General features: G+C 34.8%; 2 protein-coding genes across 3 annotated transcripts in view; one reads left to right on the top strand and one right to left on the bottom strand.

The window, feature by feature from the left end:
• Nucleotides 1-594: 594 nt before the first annotated feature.
• On the bottom strand, nucleotides 595-8235 carry LOC100367818 (immunoglobulin-binding protein 1b-like). 2 transcript variants are annotated; one of them, XM_085495406.1, is made up of 8 exons: nucleotides 8065-8235; nucleotides 7229-7341; nucleotides 6302-6440; nucleotides 4287-4466; nucleotides 3165-3347; nucleotides 2484-2617; nucleotides 1314-1444; nucleotides 595-690 (listed from the first exon to the last, which is right to left on the bottom strand). In XM_085495406.1, exons 1-8 carry the CDS (start codon nucleotides 8179-8181, stop codon nucleotides 650-652), a joined length of 1038 nt encoding a protein of 345 aa, XP_085351532.1. In that variant the 5' UTR covers nucleotides 8182-8235; the 3' UTR covers nucleotides 595-649. The 2 variants fall into 2 exon arrangements, with proteins under 2 accessions (XP_085351532.1, XP_002733705.3); XM_002733659.4 differs by having other exon boundaries at nucleotides 1314-1441.
• Nucleotides 8236-8273: 38 nt separating this feature from the next.
• The window catches only part of LOC102804167 (FAST kinase domain-containing protein 3, mitochondrial-like), a 34302-nt gene continuing 21894 nt past the window's right edge, over nucleotides 8274-20681 (top strand). The window contains exons 1-9 of the mRNA XM_085495308.1: nucleotides 8274-8337; nucleotides 9141-10323; nucleotides 10943-11072; nucleotides 12083-12195; nucleotides 13233-13371; nucleotides 14741-14829; nucleotides 15211-15434; nucleotides 16364-16478; nucleotides 18851-18971. Coding sequence (XP_085351434.1) covers nucleotides 9163-10323; nucleotides 10943-11072; nucleotides 12083-12195; nucleotides 13233-13371; nucleotides 14741-14829; nucleotides 15211-15434; nucleotides 16364-16478; nucleotides 18851-18943 — 2064 coding nt within the window. The 5' untranslated portion in view covers nucleotides 8274-8337; nucleotides 9141-9162 and the 3' untranslated portion in view covers nucleotides 18944-18971. The remainder of the gene's footprint in view (nucleotides 8338-9140; nucleotides 10324-10942; nucleotides 11073-12082; nucleotides 12196-13232; nucleotides 13372-14740; nucleotides 14830-15210; nucleotides 15435-16363; nucleotides 16479-18850; nucleotides 18972-20681) is intronic.

Raw genomic sequence — 20681 nt, 5'->3', positions numbered from 1 at the left:
ACATCAGATTGATATGGTGCTATACCACTCTGGGCCGAAAAGGACGGCATCCACTTTCTCTGTTGAGATTTTATATTGACTGACAATACATCAAAGACTGAACATTCAAATGGGGAATCAAAACTGTACCTGTTTTAACCTTGCACTAATGCCTTGCCTTTATCATAAAATATAATTGCAGTCATACTTCAAATTTGGTATCCCAGTGTGCTTTGCATACTTCTTGAAACTTGAAAGTTCTTGAGTTAGTAGTTTGCAGATTGATGATTTGAATAACTACATGTTATTCATTTGTATTCGGTTCAAAAGAGTTTCCCCAGGGAAATATTCTGAAACTTATTAAGGACATACACATACATTATTTATTTATTTATTACTTTTTCTGTACATTGTCTAATAGTGGTGAATGTTGTCAATACGTAGTAGTACACAGTGTACAATAAGGGTATACAACGCATGATTGAGAAGCTGTGGACAGTCACCCATAACCTAAACACATATTCTGAAAGTGCAACATTCCTCCTGACAGACCACTATATGTCTATAAGCAAATGTAGATGTCATTCCAATGTGAAATAAGATAAACATTGAGCCTGAGTTTGTTTGTTTTTTTATTTTTCAGAGTACTTTATATGTATACGTGTCACAATCATCCCATGTTTTGTCGATTTCCTTCACCTCTTCTATGATCTGTAAAGAAATCAGATCAAAATTAATATATGCCAGATGAGACTGCTCAAGAAGAATTGGACAAAGTTATAATTCTGATGGCCAGGAGTTCCTTGTTATATATATATATATATATATATATACATGTATATATATATATACATATATACATATATATATATATATATATATATATATATATATATATATTCAATATATATGTACTAATGATTACAACCAAGTGAGTGAATCAAAACAATGTAATAGTGATTACAATCAAATTCGAGATTCAAATCAATATATTAGTGATTACAATCGAGCTAGGAATACTGGTTAGTGTATTAGTGATTAAAATAAGGCTGGTGATTCAAATCAGTGTAAAATGATTAGTCAACTAGTAAATCAAATTAGTAGTGATTAGTCAATATCACAAATATGTTTAGTAGTGATTACAATCAGACCAGTGATACAAGTCTGATAATAAAACAAGCCAGTGAAGTCAGTGATTACAATCAACCTGTCAGTGCCAGTGGATATTCAAAGATCTGTTAAAAAGGGTGTTTAGTTGATAGAAGCATGTGTGAGCAGACGTGAATGGAAGGTGAGTGTACGTGGACATGCCAATGAATACAACTGGTACATACCATCTCTCCACTCATCCCATTGTCTTGCTTTTTTTAATGCATCCTCGTCATCCCTTTCAATTTCTCTCTCCTTCTCAATTTCTTTTTTTTCAACAGCTTCTCTTTCTGAGAGTGTTTGCTGACCACCACTGCTGTAAAAATATATACTGTAAAACATGTCTTTTTCGCGAGCATGTTGTTTTCGCAAATTTAGCGAGAGAACTGATTCGCTAATTCAAGATGTCGCTAATGACTTTATTATGAATTCAAAATGGCCGCCAAACATAAAAAATCAACAATGACAAGAGAGATTCGCTAAATCATTTCGCTATTACGTCATTTTACCTCAATTCGCTAAAATTGCATGCCGCTTTATCAACATGTTTTACAGTAGTGAATGTAACAGAAACCCTAGTTTGTAGATTACCTCATTACCCACATTATATGTATGGCAAATTGGTCATATCCAATTTTTACCTTTTCCCTATTTTTATGGTTAATAGTCCTATCCTATGTTCTGTATGTATGCAGCTAATCCAATCACCGATAGTGTAGAGATTGTTGCATTGTATTCATGATCAGTAGACCAGAGCTGGAATTCCACTAGGGGTCAATGCTTATAATATAGGTGTGAAATATTGAATGACTACCAAGGTGATAGGTGATATCCATAATATCAATCAACATTGAAAGCTGATATTATTGATATTGCTGAGGTCGTCAGGAAACAAAGATGTACTTTCATAAATATATGGACTTATTTGTGATGTATGTGTGAATTTTAAACTTGAATGGTCCGGGCACAAGATGTGCTTCTGCATAACTAATTTTTTCAGATAAGATGACCACCAGTCAACCATTTGGGATTTGATGGCGACAAAAATGCATGTGTGTTTGAACTTGATTGTCAAGTCAGAGATGTTAATCCGGAACTGCATTCATTAAAACAAAATGGCTATGAGTTGGCCATTTCGGACCCAATCAAAAAAAAAAAACATAATTTAAAGTGAATCAAGATCCCATTGTGTTCATTTTATGTTTAAACAAAATCTGACCATGTGCAACTGAAATCAGGCTCCGGAATGGTAAACATGATTGTGTGATTTTGATACATTTATGGTCTTAAAAAATTGACTGCAGAATGATTTGAAAATGATTGAATCATGACTGGAGCCTTAAAAATATGCTCACCTGTTTTGAATCTTTCCTTCCATTATTTCTTTCTGAAAATAATCTTCTAAAGTCATGGTAGGAATGCTGGGATAGCCAGCACCAAACACCTTGGCTTGTATGTCATCACGAGTCAGAATGAATGGTTTAAGTGGCTGTAAAAAAATACAATATATGTTATATAACAAAGAATTATTAAATAAGGGTAGGTACATGTAGCTAGAGTGATATACAATAAAGATCCCATTTGAAGTCACGCAAATTGCGAGATTATCACAAAATTACTTAACAAATGTACATTTCTAGAAATACAAAATGCTAATGGGGCACTGATTAGCATTTATGCCAGGTCACATTTCCAAGTAGTGTCGAATACAGCGACAATTCTAAAAATCGTTTTTGGTCAGATGTGCACCACCAAAAAAATGCAGGCCCAATTTTTTTTTACTTTGAATTGATTAAAACTGAAATATTTTGGCCATCGATCACAAAGTAATTAGAATAGTTGGGTGCGCAACATTAAAAGAAAGAAAAAGTGCAAATAGTGGTTAATATTTTGGTTGGTATCTCAGGGTATTAATTGCCTTATTCAAATTCTTTTTTCTGAGAAAAATGCTTGTTCAAAGATCAAAAACATAACTTCTTTTGCTTCTCTAGTTGGAGAAAACAAAAGATCACCATTACATAAGAATAAATACTAACCTGTGCAGATGGAGGAGGACGACCTTTTGTCGGTGGTGGGGCTGTGGCTGACGGTGGAGCATCTCCTGAAATTTTTTTCATTTTTGCCATATGGTGTAATATTTCTATTTCTTGTTGGACATTGGAATACTCATCTAGTGAGTCGCTGATCCATTTTTTAACAATCAGAAGATAATACTCTCTCTGAAACCAATGAAATACTGAATTAAAGCTGACAAATACGATTTATTGAGGGGGCTTTGTTATACAATGTAGGTTGTGGTAAAGACCATGCATATACACAAATATATTTTTTTACAGATGCATTATCCCCAAAATGTTGTTAACAAGGGGGAAATAAAATAAAAATACACTTGATGACACTTTCTTTATGCATACCACATTGCAGTTACTAGCATACATTAATGCACATAATTTTACAAATTAATAATTCAAAAAAAATATTAATATAAAAATATTCTATTAAAATACTATTATATTAACCTTCTCATCACCAGTTTCCTCTTTTCACCCCAAATTCACAAAATAGTTTTGTTTATAGTCTGCACTTTCCTTCAGAAGATTGGGGCAAAAATCACCAAATTATGTGAGTAAAAACTGAAAATTTACTTGAAAATTGTCTCTGTTGCAGACAAATTTGGGCAAGAAAGTCTGGTGATGTAAAGGTGAACAAGGGGCTCTTCAAAATTCCAAGAGAAAAATTAATATTAATGTGTTCAAGTTACCCTGTTACCCAGGCAGTGATCATAGTGCATTGTGGGACGATACACTGCATTCAAATCAGAATGATTTAGGATTGCAGGATGAAAACAGACCATTTTCTGCTCACTGCAAGATCTTTCAAATTGTGTGAAAGACCGGACCAAATGTTTGCCGACAAAATTTAATGATTTGATTTTGAACTTGAATTATTTTTTATAAGTCAATGTTGAAATATTGATCTTACAATCAGCTACAATAGATCAATCTGACAAATCATTTACTGAATTACAACATGTATATGAAATTGAGGCAAAACCCATAACTACAGAACACAGAAACAATACGATCTCATGTACTTGGCCGAGAATGAACACCAGTGCTGGCAAGGAGTTTAAAAACAGGCCTTATTTACACATGTACCTGTACATCTTCATCTCGCTGTGTAATATCCACAGGACTACCAAGAGAATTCAGCCTCTCTTCTCTTTCTTTCTTTTCTCTGTATCTTTTTATTTTCATTTCTCTGTTGGCTGCCATTCCCATAAGATTAGGTCTGGCAGCAGACATGTCTGATGATGGTGATGGATTATTTGGTATGTCCTGCAAAATTAAAATCGTCATAAAGATTTAGAGAATTTGAAAATACTCTCAACAAATAATAATAGGCCTACCGGTAGTTATTTGCATATAACCAAACCCTCAATAAAAAAAATCATTCTAAGAAAACAATTTTGTTGTATACATTGATTGAATGTAATTTTTGTACCTTCGTTGGATTAGTACAAAAGATACTATTTTACATGTTGTACAAGCTAGTAATGTAACTATTGTAAAAAAAATAAAAAAATTGTCATCTCTGTTTCAGACCACTAAAGAACAGACTAGCAATGCGGCTTTTCCTTTGATCAGATGCGTGCCACGTTTGATTTTGGGCTTAACTTTTTAATCCAATAAACAACCGATCGAACTAACGCGACTATATCGTAATAACGCGTTATCCATTATTATTTCATCAAATCACGCGAGATACTGCGAGATGTACACAGGTAGTAGTATTAGTTGAGATGTAGTTTAATGACTTCAATCGCTTAGTTGCGTGAGCATATCAAGTTTTCAAACGCAGTGTCCACAAAAACTACGAATTGTCCACACAAAGGAACACTGTCGACGCCAACACCGCCATTTGACCTTTATAGAAAAAGTTTGATAAATGTTGGGAAAAGTCAAAGTAACGAGAGATATTACTATACATTTGCTCATTATGTATTCATAAATATCGTAGACGAAAGTAGGAAACATTAAAAATGCCGTAAATTGACCGATTTGGAACAGAAACGATGACGATGGAATGATCAGAACACATAGATGTTATTTCAGGTTAGATCTGAAAGTATGCGCCTGCGCGTTCTGCAATAGAATGACATTACGAAAACACACGAAGCAGGTAAATGTGAGTACGTTCAAGAATCTTTGGGTAAGCTTGTGTCAATAAACTACCAACAAGGTCTGCCGTGGCAGGCATCGTACCGACATGATCTCCAATTCACACCTAAAACAATATGCGTTGCTAGTCTGTTCTTTAGTGGTCTGAGTCTCTGTACATCTGAATAATAACCATGGAACATTATTGTTTATGTTGTTTACAAAGTTAATCTATCTTTTGTTATCCATTGTAATTTTAATCCAGAAATTAAATTTATTGTGAGATTAGGCTCAACTGAAAGACCCCCCTTTAAACACCTATAGTGTATTTCATAATCAATATCCATAAACAATATGCATGCAGTGTTTGTTCTAAACCCACATCGTACTAACTAATAGACCTACAGCAAAGGTGATCACAATGTCTCTTATCAGTGTACAGTCAACATGTCTGATCAGAGGTCCAGTAATCTGGTATATTTCACTGTTTGATTGTATTAAACTCAGCCCATTTCAATGATTCAAAAAAATTAACATGATAGCAATGTTTTTATGCCAAATTTATGTTTACTCATGCACATGCCAACATTTCTTTGAAATCTAGTCAAACTTGTGGGAAAAAAAGTAAAAGTCACTTGTGGTTCTGTAACAGTGACTTTTTATTGTAAACTCAGACCACTAAGACCACTAAATTCTTTAGTGGTCTGAGTTGTAAGCTACCATTTTTAGCTGTTTATAAGCATGCTTACTGTATTTACAGTACTTATGAAATTTCTTGGCACATTGGGAAGCACCACATCTCCATATATTTGTCTCTGAAACCTCATGATTATAAGCTGTAGTAAATATCATTCATGACACATGGATGATGTAGTAAACAATTTTATTTGTGTTGCTATGCATTTTTGGGATTTTATGATAATAGGATATTAATTCAGAAACTGTCACTGTGAATGCAGATCACAAAGCAATGTGGATTTCTCAGACTCTCGAATTTTATGTATTAGTCTTACCTCAGTGGTTAAACCATAACACTTGCATCTTTTTAAAAAGTCTTTGAAATACACGCTAGCTTTCTGTACTTGAGACAATCTATCTTGGCTTGTTAGCTTCAGCATCAAATCTCCCAGAAATGCTGGCAGTAATAAGTACCTATCAACAAATCAAAGTGTAAGTAATTTATAATTTTACTAACACTTTCAACTTTTCTTCTCTTGTCAACCTTTCCTTTCAGTTTTCTCCCTAGAAATTTAAGCCACTGTGACGTTAGGAATTTGAATGCTAATTTGCATACATTTACATAATATTTGCATAATTTTTCCAAATAGAAACTGTGATCTATAAGATTACACAATGCACTCAATTATTCACTTATAACTGCACACATGTTTTCAGAATTTTACCAATTTGTTTTAAAAAGTCAGCAATATAGCACAGGGGGAAATAAACCACTTTGGTAGTCAGGATATTGTAGTGGTTTCAGACCAGTTAAAACAAAGCACTGTGGCCATACAGCCACGCTGTTTGTATCTTTGGGAGAATACTGTGTGTCATACTACGTTATATAGAATATTTTAAAGAAACGCATGTAGATTTTTACAGAATGTTAATAAAAGTTGTATAGAAAGTGTTTATAATATTTTCTAAATTTCTCAATTATTTAAAATGTTTTTTGAAGCAATTTTCTCAATGTATGATTTTCCATTGAGTCAATGCGACCGGCCAAGGAATAAGCAGAACTTGTCACGTGACGAAAAAATCGACATCAATGACACATCATTGGCTTAGAGGGCACACTGAGAAAAAAACATTGAAAATGATATAAGACTTATAGATAACTATGGAATTCATTTTATATGGTGGAATAATGTTGATAGATGTACATAAAAATTCTATCAAAAATATAATGCTGTTCTATTCACTTAACATTTAATTCTTACTTGAGAGATGATGTGGGTACTTCTTCAATTTCTTCATTATCACTAAACAAACTGAGTTCACTAACCATCATAGTACATTTTTCAAATAATTTGATAGCTTCTTTCACTTTCGTCTGTCATGGAAAAATAAAAAAACATGCATATCAGTTAAACAACTAGTGCAGAGCATGTAAACGTCAACTGTGTTTAATTGACCGATGCAAACCTCTTGTTTCAGGAATAAGGGAATAAGTTTGCCGTGCGAGGGTATTGAAAGATAATGGTATTTCTTGAAACGTACTCATAAATTCAAATACTCAGAATTTACTTATTACTTCTGGGTAATACAAGGATATATATTGACTTAACAAAAATTGGAGATCACCAGCCTAATTTTTAAGAAAATTATGATTGTATTTTAGTGGATGGCGTCCATTTTGTCGGTATTATAACGCTTGTACCATAGGTTCCCATGGCAGGATTGAACAAAATAGGTGAAATAGGCTGAAAAAATTGTATGTTGTGAATGATGGTGTACTTTTAGTTGTTCTGAATTTCTAAAGTCATCTGGGTTTTAAAAAATGATATTTTTCTTTAACATTGTGTACTATGGAATTGTGCACAAAATAGAGATTTTTACAAAATATTAGTTTCTCCGCAAAACACAAAAGAATGCTATTTCATGGTGTCATGAGACAATAGTTATGTGATTTTACAAAATAAACTAATGAACATTATCATGCAATTTATGACCAAAATACTCAATAACTAAGAGTAGGTTTCTTAATTCTACCTAAAAATCTAAGACCAGGAAAAACGAAAATTGAATGGTCCAAGTCGTCGACGAAAATACATACCTGATAACCGTCACTATTCGTTGCATCATTACTAGATTCTAATTCAATGTGAATTTTCCAAGCACTATCGAATATATCTGACAATTTGGGTACTTGCTTCTCTTCGTGGTTCGCCATTTATAAACAATGACCTGACTGTGACCTCTGCACTTTGACGTCACCTAGAGGGCGCTATTGCTGTGATCAGCTGAGTGCGTTTCACGTGTTGTCAATTCCCGAGCCTTGATTCCATGTGTTCCTATCACTTTGTGGAGCTGTAATCAAGATTCAGAGGTGAGTTGGAATATGACGATTTGCTTTGTTCTTATTAGTATGTGCAGTTTCACAGTTTCGACAGCAATGCCCGGTGTTGAAAGCTGTCAGATAATACACTCTGTATTTGAGTAAAACGCATGCTGTGTGACTGTTGGATCACAGATACTGAGATAGTTGTATGAGGTTGGATTTACATCCAGCACACAGAAGCATAAAGATGTAATAGTGTGGTTGGTTACTAATAATACATGGACGTCTATGTCCCGATACGTTCTTTATCCTAGCTCAAACAAATTATAGAATTGAAACAGTACGTAATGTAATTCAAGATTACAAACAAATTTATTCATCCACGCTCGATCCCCTAAAACACCGTGACTAATATTTTTTCTGCCTGATCACCGTGAACTATTGGATTTGGACATATTCTTTCTTCCCCCCAAAGAAGTTTATGTAATGACTTCAGCAACCAATAAGAACAATACGTATACAGATCGCCAGGCCCCTGTGATCCAGCACTGTGTCGTAGAGGTAGTCGGATGTCTGGTTGTATCCACTCACTTCGCTTGTGTTGCATGATGGCTTACTTGGGGTGCACATATGTATCGCCCTCTAAGCTGAATGCTGATTGCTGATTGGATGAATCTAAATTTCAAAATTAGGTTCATCCACAGCAGTGATATAAACATTACAGTTGCTGTGGTTGGTCGAATGGTTTTCAACTGCCATGTTGAGTTCTAAATGATATTTATATATTATAAATTTATTTTTTATAAATTATTATAAATTTAATTGTAGTAATGCTTAATGTTTATTTTCAGAAATTTGTCATTTTCGAATTGTATGAAAATGTTAGCAGTGAGAGGATTGTTTCAACTCGGGAGAACATGTTATTGTTTTATTGCAAGGCCTAAAACAACTAGACTGGTAACATCAACAGTGTCATGGAAACCATCACTATGGCAACCACATATACGTGGAGTGTCTTCAGTATATATACAAAAAAGGTTCTACCAACCAGATACTATGCTGCGTATCATTCTGCAGTGCCACGATGTGCCGCATATATTCCGAGTTATTTCCCAGAACCCTACTAAGGCATACCCACATCACTTAGCGATCGGTATTAGATACGCGGTAGAAGTTTGCGACGAGAACAATGAAGGGTATGAGTTTATCAATACCAGTGAATTTCAACAAATATCCGATAAACTAGCATTAAACTGCGGCACGTTGAGCAACGTGAATCTTTTACGAACTGTAGAATGTCTGAAGTCAATTGGTGTTGCGAATAATATGACTTTACTTGTAGCGTTAGTGAATGAGTGTAGTCGTCGAATTCCTGCCTTTGCAGTTCACGATGTATCAAAACTTTTAGAATATCTTATTATTCTTAAAGTGGATAATACAGCTTTAATTGATTCTTGCGTTAATCGTATTGAGTCACATTTAAATCAGATAACCAATGGGAGAATACTCGTCCCTTTGTTGGGTTATTATGAGAAGAAATTTAACGAATTGACTGAAAAAAGCAGTGACGATCATCAAACTGAGTTGAAAATCTTGAGTCAGCGTGTCACCCCTATATTGGAGGTATTTTTACGATATAACAAGTCTCCGGTAATTCACGATATTCTTAAAATTGGTAATTTAGCATCATTCTGCCTACAGTGGGGAATTCAAAGTGATGACCAGGTGCTGCTGGAGTCGCTACTCCATAACCGCACATTCTTTCAATTCCCACACGAGGAATTTATCCACACACTGTGTTGTGAAATGCCGCAGCATTTCAAGACTTTAGACTTGTCGACAATCAGTCTTATAAATCGCTATGTTTCGTGGCACGCTGTAAGGGACACAATGTTATTGGACGCCATCTCCGAGTTCATCACCGACAACATTTCTCGTCTGAAAGTTGCCGATCTGCAGCGACTGTTACTGCCACTGGGAAAGTTGAACTACCTGCCAAAAAATTGTTCGCAATTGTTCGCCAAGATTGATGAGGTGAGAATGCAAATTATAATTTTCTTTTTTTTATCAGTAATTGTTCATCCTTACATGTATTTCCAACTGGTATGTTTTTACCTTTTCATCACCAGACTTCATTGCCCAAATTTTTCTGCCTTTTTTTCTCTCATATTCTTCAAAATATTGCTTGAAATGAACCTTAGTTTTGGAGCCAACATTTTAGTCACTTTTTAGTTTTTACTAAAAATTTGGCTTTTTTTTTTTTTCAAATCTTCCAAAGGAAAGTGCAGACTATAAACAAGATTATTTTGTAATAAAAAGAGGGAACTAGTGGTAAAAAGGTTGAATGTAGTTGATTTAATGAAATTTGTTATCTATCTGTATGTTGGACCAATAGTAGCATGATAATCTGAAAAACTGACAAATATATTCATGAGATAATATTATCTTCTTGTTGATAAAATATAATATTATATTATCTGCATTGATTTTCGAAAACAAATTGGCCAGGATGTTGTCTCTATTTACAGAAAAATTCCTTTGTACACCTGTTGTGTCAATGATGAATACAGTCGCCATTTTGCATTATTTGTGTGAATGCGATATTTCTTCCTTTGCCAAATATAATACAACTCTACAAACCTTATATTCTCAGATGATGCAGAAACATTTTTGGTTGTCTCCCATGGCGACAGTTAATGTGATGCTGTCGTTAATTCAGATGGGTCATTTCTCAGCGTTGCTAAGCAATCTTCTATCACCAAATTTCTTAGAGAATCTGTCAAGTAAGTTTGCTGTGACGTATCTTCTCTAAAACCATTGAACAATTTATCTAAAAATGACAGTTTTAATCATGTTACCACTGCATCAAAATGAACTTGTGCTCAGCTTGCTTCCAAAAGTAGAATAGGAACAGTAATGCTTGATAAAAATTATTGTAGTGAAGACAAATCGACTTAATTGATAAATGTTGTGGTGCATCAGGATTCAATCAGTATGTCTTCAACTTTAAGCTTTGATCTTTTTGCCAAGTTGCTCAAAATTGGAAGGCCTTCAATTAAATGTTATCGACAGTACAACTTTAACAGATAATTGACTGAAGCGGATGACTGTCTTCTTTATTACTGACTTCAGGTTAATGAGATGCGACCTCAAAGTCAAATAAGACTTATGGATAGCGTCATTGTTAGTGGACTACGTCACATTATGCGATAGTCTGGTAAAGATATAAACAAAACAAATGTTTTAAAAATATCAAATGATGATTGAACACATTAAAGATGGTCATTGAGACACGCATGCACCAGATATATGGGTTTCATATAAACAAATGATGGCGACTTTGACTCTTGCAAAGACCAACGAGTACGAACTGAGACGTTGCCAAGCTTTTATTAGGTAATTGGAAGGTATCATAGGAGTCACCGGCGCTAATCAGTGCAAGTCGCGTCCAGGTCAAAATCATACTTGTGATTTCCATTTGAAGAGCGCATTGGATTGTGGGTAAATCAGTCGCACAAACCACCGCTCTTTGACAAATATGCGTCAGTAAATCGTCCAACGAAAACCAGCACCCACGAAAACTTGTGGGTAATGGACATTACCAAATAGCTTCTATTCTCAATAAAAATGTAAACTTTAAATTTGAAAGATGTATTAGAGTCTTCCAAAGTACCAGTAAATTTTTTAGACATATGTCATAAATTTTCTTAATTACCAATCATACCTTCATGAAATTTACATTAAATACACCTAAACATGATTTGTAACAGTAATGTATCTTGTCTTACAACAGATAGCGGTGCCTATCGCTTTGACGACATGAAACCCAAACTATGTATACTTGACAAGGCAATTGAGTTGGATTACCCAGCATACAATGGGGCTAGACTTCCTGACGATATCAAAGTAAGTGGCTATAGTTGCATCATATGGTGGTTAGTAAACCTGGGTGGCTATAGGACTCGTACCACTAATTGATAGACAACAATGTTAACATATGAGCAGATATCTATATGAAAATGTCAAAGTCGGCAACATGGCTCTAAAAAAATGGGAAATCAACATGCCAGTAATCAACCACATGAATAAAATAAAAAAAACATATATTGGCCAGCTCAAGCTCTGATAAAACTGAGATAAACAAGGCATACCTACTGTAGTGGTACTGCACATAGAGAAATCACTGGAAAAACACCAAGATTGGAACATCCAAATACACACAGAATAAACCCACAGGTACACAGCCACTAATTAGTAAACAAAAGACCACATGTTAGTCTCATCTTTGACCCAAGTGATGTACGCCCTCAAACAGCACTATACTGTACACCTGTAAATTTCATTGGTTCTTGGAAGGCATTTAAATTGAGGTCTATGAACAGTGATTGGTTGATTAGTGTAGTGGGATAGATGTACTAAATGAAGCCAAAAAATATCATTATGGGGGTACTGGTAATTTTCACTTTCAGATGGCGTCAGCAGTTATACCTCTACTGAAGGCTAGGGTTTTCTTTTAGTATTATTTGATCTGTCAGTTAATCACTTTGATTAGTTCCTTGATTCAAGCTATTGTGTAAATTGCGATATGATATGTCAAAACTAGAACTGACATAAGCATAGCACGTGATGTGAAATGCATCATATGTAACAATCTAAACCGTAAATGTGTTATTTTTCTGTGTGTTTTCAGTGATTTGTTGTGACTCATAAGAATGTTGATTGCCTTTCCAAAGCCCTTCATAAAATAATAAAGTCTATTCAATTTGTGAAAAAAATGAATTAAGTGGAGTCACAAATGATTGATTCTAAATTTATCCTTCCCTGTTTCCGTCACAGCACAATCAGAAAACTCGCCAGGAGGTTAAAAACTCTGCTTTTTGTGTATTGTCTGAAGTCATTCTGATTTGATGTATATTTACTATATTCCTATTTATTTTTCTCAGATAACAGCATTTTATAGTCAAAAAGATCGATTCAAACCGTCTCAACATTTACGTGACGTGACAACGTGTATGGATAAGATAACGACTGGTACGCAATTCTACAACTACAGACCTGTCTTGTTGCCTGGTTACAGAGCAGGTAAGTACCACAAAGGAGGTACCTAATTGACCAAATTAAATAATTTCTTATAAATAATATCACCACTTGAATATTAAAATTCTGAATACTTATAAAAATGACATTGTAACTTTTATACGTGGGTTGGCATAATAATTATTTACCAGAGTAATATTCAAAATGTCGATGTTTATCAGACCCTTGACTTATACCAATGACGAATTTTTCTGAAAATAGCAATGTATATTGCTATGTGATATTATGTTATAGTTATGAGTATTTGGGTGAATACATTACATTATGTCACATCATGTGTGTCTAATATTCTAGTATCACATGACCATCGATCACTGTAGTCGAGTGTGAAATATCACTAACTTTTATTTCACACCAAATGTGGCTATGTATGCTAAACGTCATTAGTTTATGTGAGTGCTTTAACAATACACAGAGAAAACCGAAACGTACGACAGAATCATTTTCATTGCTGAGATCAGATAGCAGGAACTACTAAGGGACGACGTCAAAAAATCGATGTCGGATAAAAAAACTTATTTCCTTTAGTTTGGGGGTGGGGGGTTTTGACCTCAAAAAGTTTCCATCCTACAAAAACGATTTTATTTTTTAATGAAGTCAAAAAAATCTTGGAGTATTTGTAGCTCGTTTTTTTTCTATCCAATCATTGACAGAAATAGCTGAAAAAGGAAAACAAAAACAGAAAAATGGTTTGTTTCGAGTGTAAATCTGTGCGTCAAATGAGGTGCATTTATAAAATCTTTTTACACCCCCGACAGCCAACTGCTATGCAATACTACTGTCCGATTATCAACTTGTATTTAATGGTGAATGTAGTCTGACGCCATGACCAATATTTACCAATTAAGTTTCAGTGGGGGGGTTTGGAAAAAAACTAAAGGAATTAAGTTTTTTATCCGACATCGACCTTTTGACGTCGTTCCTTACATGATTCATATATAACTGCAAGTGTGCTTTGATTGGCAGACTTAAACATCATGTCTAATTAGCATAAATTAGCATATGATTCATAAGTGTAGTTCAGTAAAATATAAAAAAATCTTCCGTTTTGACCTTTTGAGTTGGTCATGTGATAAATAGATTATAACTTGATACATGTATCATGTATTCGTAGAGATGGTTGATACCTTTACCATCATGTAAATTATCAACTCGCCTTCAGTTCACGAAGGATACTAGCTAACGATGTCTCTCAACTAGAATATGTACAAGTGATAACATTTTAAATGTTTTGTTGCAAAATCGTCTTCATTGGTCCTAATAACACAACCAGGTCTTATAAAAATACCTGTATTATGATAAGGAAAGGGTATAGCGCCCTCAGTGTTCATGTCATTCTTTTCCTTTGTTCTAGATTTTGAGTTTTTCCTTGATGAGGATGGCAATTTTCTTCCTGTCAAAGATTTTGTTGCAGATCCAGATATTGACGCTGTTCAGGGAAAGGTAATTTCCCAACAGAATGATCTTAAAATCACCTCAGAAACATTATCCAATCAAAGACTAGTACATGGTTTCACCAATCAACAGCAAAACAATACGATGTCATTACCTGATTTATCCAAACAGTTTGCTGGCAATCTGTTTCAGCAGGGAAGTCTTAATCCGTATTTAGTGAAAGAACCTGAAGCTATTGATAAAATAGAAGGGTCAGATAATGCTGGATATTGTGATGAATCTGATGATGGAAACCTGACCAAAAATGAGGGTTTTTACAGCAAAAATGCTGCTTATGATAGCGATGATAATTGCAACGTTGGCAGCGATGCCTTTTACGCAACTTATGGAAAAAAGCCAATAATGAATCCTTTTGGTCTGATATTCCAGAACAGCACTTCAAATAATGATAATGCGGAGAAATCAGATTCTGATGATGAGACTACATCAGCAAATTATCAAAAGAAAGATTCTTCGGATTATCTTCTGAAAGAGCAGCAAGAGTTTGAATTTGAACAACCGGATGAGATTGAGAACCAGCAGAGTATGGAATTTGTTGATAAACAAAATGTGTTGCCATGGCAACTAGCAGCAAAATCAGACTATTTTAGACGGTGAGTATATTAATATTTTGGCTTAGAAGGGAAAAAAATATTTCAGGATTGGCTCGTAGACTTTTGTAAGTTGAGAATGTTTATGAATCCATGTGTGTTGGAAACTATTTCAAACAGGTTTACAAACAGGTTTGTAAAATTTTTGTGCCAGGCGACAGTTTGGGACATTGAATGTCACTGTTGTCTCTCCTGACTTTATTTTTGTATGTGCAAATTGCAAGTGCTGACACATAGTGCATTTTTGCCACAGAAGTTATATTCATGTGTGTGACTACATGACAGGGCTGTGCGGCCATCTTCCTATCAAATGACAATTGAATGCGCTATCATGGCATCAACCATGCAAGCACCTGCGGACCTTAACCAAGGTTCTCCCAAAGTCGCATTCATTAGTGAATGAATCTTGGCCAGTGGGATTGGTCTTCCCATTGAGTCTGTGGCACACTCACGAAGGTAGGGGTCGACCCTTTGATGTTCAGCCTAAGGTAGGATTTGAACTTGGGTCTACCTACCGATCATGAGTCTGATGCGACAACCACTATGCTACCAGTGACGTGCTTGACATTGTAGAATTTAAACATTTAGCAAAATACCCAGTATACAAATGTATAATAAATGCAATTATTGATTTATGTGTGTTTCTGTTGGAGATGCGCTAAAAATAGTGCAAAAAAAACAGTTCAGAGTGAAGAAACTAAATATTGACTAATGTATATGTTAAGGAATGTAACTTTGTAATGTAATCTAAATACCATTCCATGTAAATTATATGTAGGCATCAATCTAACTTCTTACTAACCAGTGACATCAGAGAATGCATTTGATGCTTACAAATGATAAGAACACAAACCAGTGACATCACAGAGTGCAGTTGATGCTTAATATAATATATGTTTTTCTTCTCATTTTTTGACTTGTTTCTTTCATAGTGTTATTGTTCTAGTACAAGACAAGCTATACTACACTCATAAAAGTATAATGCTGTTATCCAGACAAGATATGCAAATCAGACACCTAAAAGCTATGGGTTTTGATCTTATCCAGGTATGTACTCATGTTGGGTTCTATCTACCCGTACATGCAATGTTATTTCACAAACTTGCCTAAACCAATGATGACCAAAATCATCATTCAACTGTAATGCTGTCGCTGCTTGGCTTCTGAGTTGGATGATGATTTTGGTTTCAAAACTCTGGGGAAAGTGTTTCTTTGTGTAATTAGGTGTTCGTATGCAAGGGATTTTTCCACACAAAAACTACAAATTTAGTTGAATTTTGTTAGCGGCTGGCTTAATGTTGCCCAAACGAATCACTTGCCTGTGAATGTTTATTTTTTCCCTGATTTTTAGGAATTTGAAAAACCTGTTTCTCAACTTTCCTATTTATTTACTATATAATGGGTTGCAAGTCATTTTTAAGACTTTTCACTTTTTTCTCAAGAACTATTTAACAGATTTCAATGAAACGTGATACAAAGATGGTCTGGAATAATGCACAGACTGATTGTTTGGTTTTTGGTTGAAACTGTGCATATTAATGACCTAATTGTCATATTAATTAGCCAGTGTTTTCTTTAGAACTACTCAACAAATTTTGATGGCACTTAGTTGTCTATGATAATGCACAAACCTGATTAGTTTTGGGTTACAATGTTTGAATAATTAATCTCCTAATTTGCATATTAATTAGCCAAATTTTAAGCATTTACACTCGTTTCTCATGTACCATTTAACAGATTTCAATGAAACTTGGTACATAGATTCATTGGGATAATGTACAAACCAGATGTTTTTTTATTGAAATTCATGCATATTCATTAGATAATTTGCATATTAATTAGCAAATTTGAATATTTCAACTACTCATCAACTTGGCACAACAGTGTTTGGGGATAAGCCCTATACTTGTTTAGTTTACATTTAAATTATGTGGTTACTAATTTGCATAAATTAACCTATTTATAGGTGTTATATATATATATATATATATATATATATATATATCAGTACCACTCATCAAATTTCAATGAAATTTGGTACATTGGTTCTTTTGGGTAGTCCACAGATCTGATTCTTTCAGGGTTGAAATCCATATATAAATGTGTAATCACCTTGTATGAATGGATTCATGTAACTTCATTAATATGCATAAGTATAATTTCTCAAGTACTAGAGCTATAATGGAGGCACTTGACAAGAGACTAAAATATCAAATGACTATATACGGTCATGTTACCTAATTAATATGCATAACTATAATATATTAAGCACTGCTGCAGATAAAATAAAGGCATTTGAGATGTGACTAATGTACCACTTGTTCATGTTTGTGCATGTGACCTCATTAATATGCATAACAGTAATACAGTGACATCTCGCTAAGTTGCAGGTGTCATGATCCAAGCAAAAACAGTGACTTATTGGAGTCGCAACTTACCAAGTGGTCTCGTGAAAGGGGGGGTTCATGCATTGAGAAAAAACACATACGTTTTCGTCAGATTCTACAAATTTTCTTCATTCTTTACCAACCCATGAATAGTGGACTCACCGACTGCTAGATCACATGCAACCATTGATTTGGATTTTTACGTACAGACAGACTGAGCTTTCGCTTAGACATTCTGTTCAGTTGATAACTCGAAATCAGAGAGTGATGGATTTAACTCACTGTAGCAAGCTATGTAGAGCTATATCAAAAGGGAACCAGCCGAGAAGTTCGTAAAATCACAACTTGATACCCCTGTCGACATCTCGGGCCGCCTTCAGCCTTTTTATCTGAGGAATTGACATATAGTAGGTGTTAAGTGCAATGAAACATTTGTTCTCTTACTTCGAAACTGTCAGCAAAACACAATAGAAATTTTTGGGAGCCGTCCTTGGAAACTATTTGGGTACTATCCTTGACTTAGCCGAAATTGTGACTTACTAATGCGCGACTTAGCGAGGAGGCACTGTACGTCGGATAGAGGAAAGTTTGAGGTTACAATAAAACATACATGATTTTGCATGCAATAAACACAATTATTACAAATAACTTTATTTGAATTGGAGAATGATGTGCTTCCAATATAGTAAATATATTATTCCTTAATTGTACTTCATGCCTCCAACACCCTTAGCACGCAGAAGTTCTTTCTCAGCTTTCTTTGATTAATTAATTGATTAGGCTTAAAACAAGATTTGTTTTTGCTTATGAGTTGTTAAAAAAAAATGTTCAGTGAGCGCCTTTTTTTTGGTGCAATTTGTTGATGTATCTTTACAATATATTTCCAAAAATCAGAAAAAAAAGGGTTGTGAGTGGCTCTTTTTAAACTGAAGCACTCATTGACCAGAAACAATATACTGGTAAACATTTTTTTGCATAATATAAAACCATGAATTCTCTTTTATGAAGAACATCTTTCCTTTTCCATTTCAGCTGCCATACTATGAGATAGACAAATTAGACGATATAGAGCAGTTAACAGAGTATGTGAAGGCAAAGATATTTACACCAAAAACAGCAGACTGAACCAGGCTATAGTAATGACTAGGCAGAGGTATGTGTATAAATCTACTTTTCATTCATATATCACAGAGATGCACATATATAACCATGTAGTGCCCATCTATATATAGACATACATGTAGTGTACATCCAGTCATGCCCATATATAGACATATATGTAGTGTATGTCCATATATAGACATACATGTAGTGTACATCCAGTCATGCCCATATATAGACATCTATGTAGTGTATGTCCATATATAGACATACATGTAGTGTACATCCAGTCATGCCCATATATAGACATATATGTAGTGTATGTCCATATATAGACATACATGTAGTGTACATCCAGACATGCCCATATATAGACATATATGTAGTGTATGTCCATATATATATATATATACAGTAGAACGTCGATTATCCGTACTGTTAGGGGGACATGCTTTTGTTCAGTTATGCAAACAGTTATGATATGCGATCTTGTGTGGGCGTGCTCAAATTTACAGGCTCACGTACACACAAATTCTAACGCACTTGACTGTAATGAAATCAAACAATAGTACATGTAGAGTACGTCATTATAACATTTTTATTTAATTAGTAATACATTGTAATAAAAATGTTGCGCACTGGAATGTTAAAAAATGTTTCAAAATGTCCGTAAAATGTAGCAATAATAAAGTTCCTTTGCTTCTTTCTTGGGAAAATCAAGTCCCGGAACAAAGTGAAGACGGATTTCTCTAAACGATCGTCATTGGCTGTTTTCATTATCTTTCGTTTCAGTCCTGCACTTGAATCCATTTTACTGGAAAAATCCAGCAGCTTTTGTTTTGCCTTGATATCGGATATCGTCGATTTAGCAACACATTACTCGGTAGATAGATTGCTTGCGGTTTCGCCACGTTCTAGTCGATTTATAATTGACACCTTCGCGTCCAAATCAAGCACACAGTGTTTGCGTTTCACTGGGGTAGCCATGCCAACGCTAGATAAGAGACGCTGATAAAGTAAACAGGTGAAAGGTCGCTTTGTATTCGCTGTGTATAGATCGGCTCGATGTTACCAGATTGCTCATGGATTTTTGAATGGTAAACTGCTACAAGATGTCCCGATTTTATTGGATTCAGCAAAGTTTTTAACACCTAGAACGATTGACATAATAAATTGTTGTAAAAATCCAGGTTGGCTACTGTGATCACCGGACGTAAACACTTCGACGCTGAGAACCATCAAACGGCCCGCCGACTGTGGTCATTGGTTGCCGTTGTCTGCTGATAAACCATCAAAGAGGCACACCAAGGTTTTGTCGTTTCGCCTCTCTTTTTCACTGCACTATTAAACTGGCGTCGCTTCTGTGGCAAGACATCCCAGAAGTTATTTTCTTTTTTTTTTTATTCCGAAAAGGATGTTACTTCTGATACTAGACATTCAAATTAAAAATCGGAAAAAACATGGGATCGGCTTATGGCCGCGTTTCTTTGACGGCAGTGGAACCCCGTACAATTTTCGTGGGAAAGTATCCAAACTGCGATGACTTACAACTTGGTAAAGTTAAGGATCTGACTGTAAACAGTGGAGAAGACATTTGATGAAGTTTGTGTTTTTAGGAAATTGTTTATTTTACAGGGGAACACTGGTGTTGCATAATAGGTAATTCGTGTCATTGTTTGCGCAGACACTGTAAACAATGAACGTACACGTGAAAGACGTCGGATTACATGTTGACAATAGCTTTATTGAAAGTGTTGCACCA

This window comes from Saccoglossus kowalevskii, chromosome 21 (assembly GCF_978046115.1).
Source record: "Saccoglossus kowalevskii chromosome 21, keSacKowa6.1, whole genome shotgun sequence".
Taxonomy (NCBI): domain Eukaryota; kingdom Metazoa; phylum Hemichordata; class Enteropneusta; family Harrimaniidae; genus Saccoglossus; species Saccoglossus kowalevskii.
The sequence above is the reverse complement of the archived record's forward strand: the minus strand, read 5'-3'. Positions and strand labels throughout refer to the sequence as shown.

Bases quoted from the DNA above. Each gene is read 5' to 3' on its own strand.
- LOC100367818 (XM_085495406.1), bottom strand. From the start codon at position 8,181: ATGGCGAACCACGAAGAGAAGCAAGTACCCAAATTGTCAGATATATTC. The intron at 7,342-8,064 runs GTATGTATTTTC...TTTCCATGACAG, and splicing joins CGAATAGTGACGGTTATCAG to ACGAAAGTGAAAGAAGCTAT. The intron at 1,445-2,483 runs GTGAGCATATTT...ATATTTTTACAG, and splicing joins GAAGGAAAGATTCAAAACAG to CAGTGGTGGTCAGCAAACAC.